Source organism: Triticum urartu, chromosome 6A, assembly GCF_056163025.1.
Source record: "Triticum urartu cultivar PI428250 chromosome 6A, HENAU_Tu73, whole genome shotgun sequence".
Taxonomy (NCBI): domain Eukaryota; kingdom Viridiplantae; phylum Streptophyta; class Magnoliopsida; order Poales; family Poaceae; genus Triticum; species Triticum urartu.
In genome coordinates, this window is record NC_141878.1 from 270542246 (window position 1) to 270550290 (window position 8045).

The 8045-nt window shown below is 41.8% G+C and overlaps 1 protein-coding gene, 1 non-coding gene and 3 pseudogenes across 2 annotated transcripts; all 5 read right to left on the reverse strand.

Annotated features, from left to right (window-relative positions):
* Positions 1-790: 790 nt before the first annotated feature.
* Positions 791-4463, reverse strand: LOC125516729 (uncharacterized). Its single transcript, XM_087530230.1, has 6 exons — positions 4393-4463; positions 3939-4074; positions 2603-2726; positions 2400-2439; positions 2079-2206; positions 791-975 (listed from the first exon to the last, which is right to left on the reverse strand). The coding sequence occupies exons 1-6, from the start codon at positions 4461-4463 to the stop codon at positions 791-793; spliced, it is 684 nt and encodes a 227-aa protein (XP_087386356.1).
* LOC125517702 (small nucleolar RNA SNORD24) lies at positions 2844-2926 on the reverse strand. Its single transcript, XR_007287745.1, has one exon. It is a non-coding gene; the product is annotated as a small nucleolar RNA SNORD24 (small nucleolar RNA).
* Positions 3012-3087, reverse strand: LOC125517742 (small nucleolar RNA R12; annotated as a pseudogene).
* Positions 3199-3274, reverse strand: LOC125517743 (small nucleolar RNA R12; annotated as a pseudogene).
* LOC125517739 (small nucleolar RNA R12) lies at positions 3555-3630 on the reverse strand (annotated as a pseudogene).
* Positions 4464-8045: the final 3582 nt, after the last annotated feature.

Below are 8045 nucleotides of genomic sequence, written 5' to 3' on the forward strand. Positions count from 1 at the left end.
TGCTCTTTGTCCTTGCTTGAGTTGTTGGAGTTTCTTGATGAGGTCGCGGTTGTAGTAGGTAGGTACGAAGCATGCTCTCATGACATCCTTCATTTGTGCCCAAGTAGTGATGGGTGGTTCCCCTCTTGCCTCTCGGCGCTCTATGATTTGTTCCCACCAAATGAGCATATAGTCTTGGAACTCAAGGGATGCCATCGCGATCACTACAAGAAATATGTCAACTTATGACCACCACTATTGGTCACTAAATGGTCACAATTTCCATTTATGACCTTTTTGTGACCAAAAACATAAGGTCAAAAGCTGGGCGTCGTAAACTGACTATAGCGACCTTTAACAAAAGGTCGTTGATCCTATGACCTTCTGTTTTGGTCGCTAGCTCTCTCCCCAGGCCATGTCGGATCCGATGTGGCAATCTGACGTGGCAAAATTGCGACCAATTGAAAAGGTCGTAAATTAGAATCGGCCCGGTCCAATTTGGTGTTTTATATGGGCCGAGCCCAACAATTCAGCCTTTTTATATATTTTTTCTTATTAATTTTGGTCAGCTATATGGGCCAAGCCCTACTATTCAGCCTTTTTATTTTCTGGGCGTAGGCCATTTTGCATTCTGTTGCACAACATTCCAGTCCACTATTGTTTGGGCCGTAGCCTTTTTAAACCCAAAATATTACTTGGTCCAGTAGAACATGTTCGGTCTTTTTCATTCACAAATTTCAATTTTACACATTTCAACAAAAAAAATAATTCTCTATTAAATTATTAAATACAGAATCATTCGCTTAAATATTCACAACATCACATACATGTTTGCATGTCCAACAGCATATACACGGTGGCAAACTAGCATCACCAACAACATCAAATACTCAAAACATGGTGGCAAACTAGCAACATCAACTAAAACTGTGGTGCGCATCTCGAGGCTTCCTTGATCTTCTGTCATGGCACCAGCATCCTCAACAGCATTAGATCCTGATGTACATAAACTATTAGTGAGATATATTGGGAGTTAAATTATTGTCAATAAAAAATATTGAGACAATTATAGGTACATGCCCAAATGCTTCAGTTCATTAAACATTAAGCAAGGCATAGCAAAAATTCCAACAACTTGACAACAACACGTTAACCTGTTCTACACTTCCACTACAACATTCAAGCTCATGTTAGGCAGCAACAATACTAACCTACAGTCACCAGCATGGTATATTGGCACAAGTGCATGTCATGCAATGAACGTCACTGTAACACATTCACCTGAAGAAAAGTATTGTACTATTCTACTACCACGACCATCCATTCAACTGATAGCATATAACAATACTAGTAAGCCCACACGGACTAACATCACAAGGCATGAGAGAATAAAGGGAATCAAGACCTGATGATGATAGTGTTGACAATGATCTGATTGGAATTATCAAGCAGAGCAAAACAGGAGCATGACCATCAAGTCGCAGCCCTGAAGAAAGAACGAACCAATAGAGTCAGCTACTTATTTATTCAGAATTGAGAGTTGAACAATCATCAGAAAACTAAAGATACTGCTCAGCCAACTAAATAACACATGATTCAGTCACACGGTATAATTCTGACTATAATATAACAAGAGAACTAAGGATACTACATACTTAGAACTCAACTAATAAGTGAGAATGATCAAATCTGATGCAAACAACTGATTTTATTTGTTGATGTTACAAAAGGAAGTGTATAAAACAAACTGCAGCAAACACACTTTGATTTGCTGCTCCAAATAGAGGACCTTGGGATTGGGGTGCTGATCACATAAGTAAATAAACAGTAATACATCTCCAAAACCTTAAATATGGCATCAACTTCTCAGATCACAAAGGTCTAAATTTATAGCACCACACACGAGGTCTAAATTTATACTATGTTCCTTTAGTAGCAAGAGCTGGTTCATGTCTAGCTTGTATTGCAGATAACTAGTACAGTTTTCACACAAAAAATAGGATTGTAGTATATGTTCACAGCATGTAAGAATACTTGGATTAACAGACTAATCAACCATCAACTAACACTTTACAGTACCAACTAACACTTCACAGTACCAAAAAATGGGATGGCGCTCGCCACTTCGGATGTGCAGCAGCCATGAGAGCTTCTTCCTGTTCCACCTGCAACAGCGGCAGCGGCGGCGGTGGCAGCTTCTACAGATCTGAGACACAAAGCAAAACGCAGGCAGGAGGAATCAGAGGGAGGGGAGATGAAGAACATGGCAGGCATTTATATGATGGCAGTACATAACGTGCAGCTTGGTTCACAAGCATAACTAACCACATGTCAGGATCCTTTCAATGGCATGCACCACACTAATCAAAATAGGATACTGATTTCTACTCTTTGTAATTAGCTACTGCCGATCACGTCTGCAACTTCCTAGCTCAGCGGTCAGAAGACCGACCATACAACGTTGCATGTAGCCGGCCGGCACACACTGATTCGTAGCAAATCAGATTGAACTTTCATAGAATGATTACACTAGCAACTAGTGAGCACTGAAGACTAATCTTAACCCACTAGTAGCAGTCTAACACTAGCAACTAGTGAGCACTGAAGAAACAGCAAGAAACATCACAATGTAACAGCTGAGATCCTAACTTCTCTTTGGCTGCCTTCTCGACCTTGACGCGGAGCTTCGCCAGTTGCTTTCTCCTATCGTAGGAGATCTTGGCATTCTCCTTCCTCTTTTCCTCCAGCTCTTGAATACTAGGCCAGAGAGTGATGAGAAACGGTATGCACAAACATCAGCTCATAATGAACAAAAACTGGCAACAGCGGATGTACTGTACTGATAACATTAGACTAGAACTAAGAGCCTCAGAGATCTTGGTGGTTAAGATCATCAAGTGGGATAAACCCATTAAGAGTAGCAAATATTTTTATAACATCACAGGCTCAAATGAAAATAAACACCAGCAAACTGTTGAATGAATTAAAACCCAAAACAGAGCAAAATCTCTTAAAGAGCAAAAAATGGCATGGTCTGTCAGAAGTAGCTGGTAGTGATAATCATGAAGTATCAGTGGGAATCCGAACAATTTTCTTCATCACGCAGAAGCATGCAAAAGACCCAATATAACACAAAGAGCAAAAAGGTTGCGACCAACACAAGGAGTGCATGTACGACCAGTCATAAAGTAGTGCAAATGTAATACAGGAGATGCCATCATCCATCAGAAGTAGCTGGTTACACTAATCATGAGATATCAGTGGGAACCAGAACGATTTTCTTCATCACCCGGAATCATGCAGTTCAACCCAACAGAACACAATGAGCAATAAGGTTCATAACCAATGAAGGAATGCATGTACAGTCAGTCTAAAGCAGTAAAAATGTGCAAATTTACTTCAGGAGATGGCGTGACCCATCGATTTTCTTCATCACCCAGGTAATGCACATCTCATCAGCCAGCAGAACACAAAAAAGAGGATACAAAAAGTACTGCTAAGAGGTTTGCAAAAAATCAAAGGAAAGTATTTGCTCAATAATAAAGGAGTACATATGTAGTCCAAGAGATGGCATGATCCGTCAGAAGTAGCTGGTTGTAATAATCATGAAAAATCAGTGGGAATCTGAACGATTTTCTTCATCACCCAGATCATGCACATCTCAGCCAGCAGATCATACTTCAACTTGTCCGGAACCATGGTTAGTGAATATTTCATTCCATGGTTCCACTGTGCTGTTAGTTTTAGCTGCTACTGATCTACTATGGTCAGGACATTTGGCACTTAATTTGGTACATTCCTAATCCAAACGGTAGGCTGTAAGCATATGCCATATTGACAGATTTAAAATTGGAGCTGATCCCTTTGTTCACAGTTGCAAGAATCCGAAGGGTATTTTTACTAACACGCAAGATCTAAAGTGTTGTCTCCAACCAGGAAAAAAGAAGAAGCAGAATCACCTTGTTATCGATGTCGCGGTCGAGAAGATCATTCACCGTGCAACCAGCCCCCCTGAGGAGGACAGCTCCGCATCCGAAGAGCGCCAGCATTTTCAAGTCAGGGAACTCCCCCGGCATCGCCGCTATCGTGATCGACCTACGAAGCAAGGTTCAAAGGAGCTCTTTGAGTAAGCTGGTACTGTGCTTGGTAAGGCATACAAGTAACAGGGTAATAAAAGTTGCTCTGTTGCTAACAAACATGCTCTGTTTTCTTGCTAGATCACAAGATCCAGCATGAAGTCAGAATTTTAACCTGACTGGACCCATTAATTATCTGTTTGTGCACATAGCAAATCTGAGACTTTGAGATCAGGATGCTGTCTCTAATCTCTACTGAGCTGGCCCTTCAGAGCAGTTGATCCAATCTCTACGCATTGGTGTTCAGAGATGGTGATGTCGGTAGAAATAAGCGTACCACCTCTCCACCCACGACGCAGTTGCCGAGGGTGGAGAGCCGCTCGTCGACACACTGGACGACCACCTCATCAGGCAGGCTATTCTTGAGGTGCTGGAGCTCTATGGCAGGCATTTGAAACCCATGTCAGGTCAGGTCACTGCTGACTCACTGGACAAGGAAGGACCTCTTTCTTTCTTACCTTGGTCGTTGGTGGTGTGTGGTAGAAGAAGGATCCTCATGCCGCCGATGGATGCATTGACCACTGGGACGGTGTCGGCGAGCTCGGCCTCAAACACACTACAACCACAGGACAACGAGAGGACCAATTAGAAGAGAAGAGGCCACCAGAGGTCATGATTAACCATGACAGATCGAGTCGAGGACAACCAACCTGGTGAAATTCCCCGCCCCACCAGCCGGGAGCCACCTCTCCACCCACGACGCCGGCGGCGCGGGCGGGAGGCTCTTCTCCTTGTCCTTGTCCTGGGAGGAGGTTGAGAGCGGATGCGAGAAGCTACTGGGTAGCATGATCCGGTCGATGTAGAACGAGGAGGCTGTCGCAGAGGCGAAGGGCGGGTGAAAGCATGGGCTGCGGCGGCTTAAGGTGATGAGGTGGCGCCGGGCAGCGGGGCTGGGGACGGGACCGGGGGAGGGGGAGGAGGATGAGGTGTGGCTGTGGGGGAACGGAGAGATGGCCGGGAGAGCGGCGACGCGGAGCAGGATGGGATCTACACGAGGCCGTCGCCGGGGTTTGTGGCGTGGTGGAGGCGGCTGTGAGGAGGGAAGGAGGAGAGGGCGAGGGAGGGAGGGCGCCGCCGCCGGCGACGGGAAGCTAGGGTTAGAGAGGGGTGGCGGCGTCGATCTGGATCGGGGAGAGAGAGGGAGGCGGCGGGCGGAAGGAAGGGAGGAGAGGTGAGTGAGTCGATCTGGGTAGGGTTTGGTGCGGTGGGTTTCTTCAGATGAATGGATGGATGGTGGGATTGCTAGCAATGGATGGTAGGATGTCTGCCATGTCATCGATCCGTGTGACAGGTGGTTCCACCAATCAAAGTCTAGCTTATGTAATTGTGTTGTTTCTCTTTTATTTCTTTTATATTTTTTATCCTCTTATTTCGGGTAAACACTCAACATATTAGCTCCATGTTGTATGTTTAAATGACCCAATATTGTGTTGATATGTGTATCTTAGGATTTCATACAATGATAATATTGTGGTCTTCATTTGCATTGCACACAAAAATCATTTTCCATTTTTACAGGGCCCAAAATCAAGATTTTTGTGAAGAACCTACCAAATAATTGTTGCAAAATTGGACCAATTCATTTTTATAAAATACTAGGCCATATTTAATGCACAATTGACCAAATGGTTGGGTGTCAAAAGTTTCAATCCACCTCTAGTGAAAAAGACAAATTTCAGACGATTCAGCAGGAAGTGGGTCAAATTTGAACTGTGGCTGCCTCATAGTTTGCTATTTATTTTTTCCAAAAATCATTTCTAGGTACAAAAGTATCTATTTAATCAGAGAAACGCCAAAAAAATTCCAAGATTTAACAACTAACTAGGAACGGTCATTCCCGCCGTTTTGACCACATTTTGAAACGGGCGTAAAAAATTCAAAAAAAAATCAAAAAATTGGAAAACCTTCGCATTAAATCATTATATGTGACCAAGTTACCAGGAAAAATAATAAACTTGTAATACGGCAATTGTTTTGAAAAAATGTTATCGGAAACGAGCTATCAAGTGTGAAGATTCATGGCTTTCAAGCCAAATGATCAATCTTATGGCAACATTCATGGCATAGTTTGTTTAAATGATATCATATTGTGCACAAGGGTGAATATTGGAATTCCAAACAATGTTGCCTAAGGGAGTTTTCATTTTCTTTGCACGGAAAATTCATTTTTCATTTTTCGAGTGCCCGAAATGAGGTTTTTTCGTGAAGGAACTACCAAATAATTGTTGTAAAAATGGACTGAATCAATTTTATAAAATCCTAGGCCATATTTAATGCACAATTGACCAAATGGTTGGGTGTCAAAAGGTTCGATCCACCTCTAGTGAAAAAGACAAATTTCCGCCGATTCAGGAGGAAGCGGGTCAAATTTGAACTGTGGCTGCCTCGTAGTTTGCTCTTTATTTTTTCCAAAGATAATTTCCAGGTACATAAGTATCTATTTAATGAGAGAAACACCAAAAAAATTCCAAGATTCAACCACTAGCTAGGAACGGTCATTCCCGCCGTTTTGACGGCATTTTGAAACGGGCATAAAAAATTCAAAAAAATGAAAAAATTGGAAAACCTTCGCATTAAATCATTATATGTGACCAAGTTACCAGAAAAAATTATAAACTTGTAATACGACAATTATTTTAAAAAAGTGTTCTCAGAAACGAGCTATCAAGTGTGAAGATTCATGGCTTTCAAGCCAAATGATCAATCTTATGGCCACATTCATGTCATAGTTTGTTCAAATGATCTCATATTGTGCACAAGGGTGCATATTGGAATGAAAAACAATGTTGCCTAAGGAAGTTTTCATTTTCTTTGGACGAAAAATTCATTTTCCATTTTTCGAGTGCCCAAAATGAGTTTTTTTGTGAAGGACCTATAATATATTTGTTGCAAAATTGGACCAAATCAATTTTCTAAAATACTAGGACATATTTAATGCACTATTGACAAAATAGTTGGGTGTAAAAAGTTTTGATCCACCTCTCGCGAAAAAGACAAATTTCCACCGATTCAGCTGGAAGCGGGTCAAATTTGAACTGCAGCTGCCTCATAGTTTGCTATTTATTTTTTCCAAAAATCATTTCTATGTACATAAGTATCTATTTAATCAGAGAAACACCAAAAGTTTTCCAAGATTCAACCACTAGCTAGGAACGGTCAAGCCCGCCGTTTTGACCGCATTTTGAAATGGGCATAAAAAATTCAAAAAATTGGAAAACCTTCGCATTGTGTCATTATATGTGGCCAAGTTCCCAAGAAAAATAACAAACTTGTAATACGACAATTATTTTAAAAAAGTGTTCTCAGAAATGAGCTATCATCTCTGAAGATGCATGGCTTTCAAGCCAAATGATCAATCTTATGGCCACATTCGTGGCATAGTTTGTTCAAATGATCTCATATTGTGCACAAGGGTGCATATTGGAATGGCAAACAATGTTGCCTAAGGAAGTTTTCATTTTCTTTGGACGAAAAAACCATTTTTCATTTTCCGAGTGCCCGAAAGGAGGTTTTTTTGTGAAGGAACTACCAAATAATTGTTGCAAAATTGGACCAAATCGATTTTCTAAAATACTAGGACATATTTAATGCACAATTGACAAAATAGTTGGGTGTAAAAAGTTTTGATCCACCTCTTGTGAAAAAGACAAATTTCCGCCGATTCAGTTGGAAGCGGGTCAAATTTGAACTGCAGCTGCCTCATAGTTTGCTATTTATTTTTTCCAAAAATCATTTCTAGTTACGTAAGGACCTATTTAATCATAAATACATGGTTTGGTGGCGATACGTCAAGGTTTGGACGGTGGCCGAGGGCCCCAACTCTAGAGCGCGTAAACTCGCATGCCCGTCGCGTGGTCACCGCGTGACCGTAATGTTGCCATGTGTTCTGGGCGTCCTAGGCATGTCTAGTGGGTTGGGCACTCCCCAGGT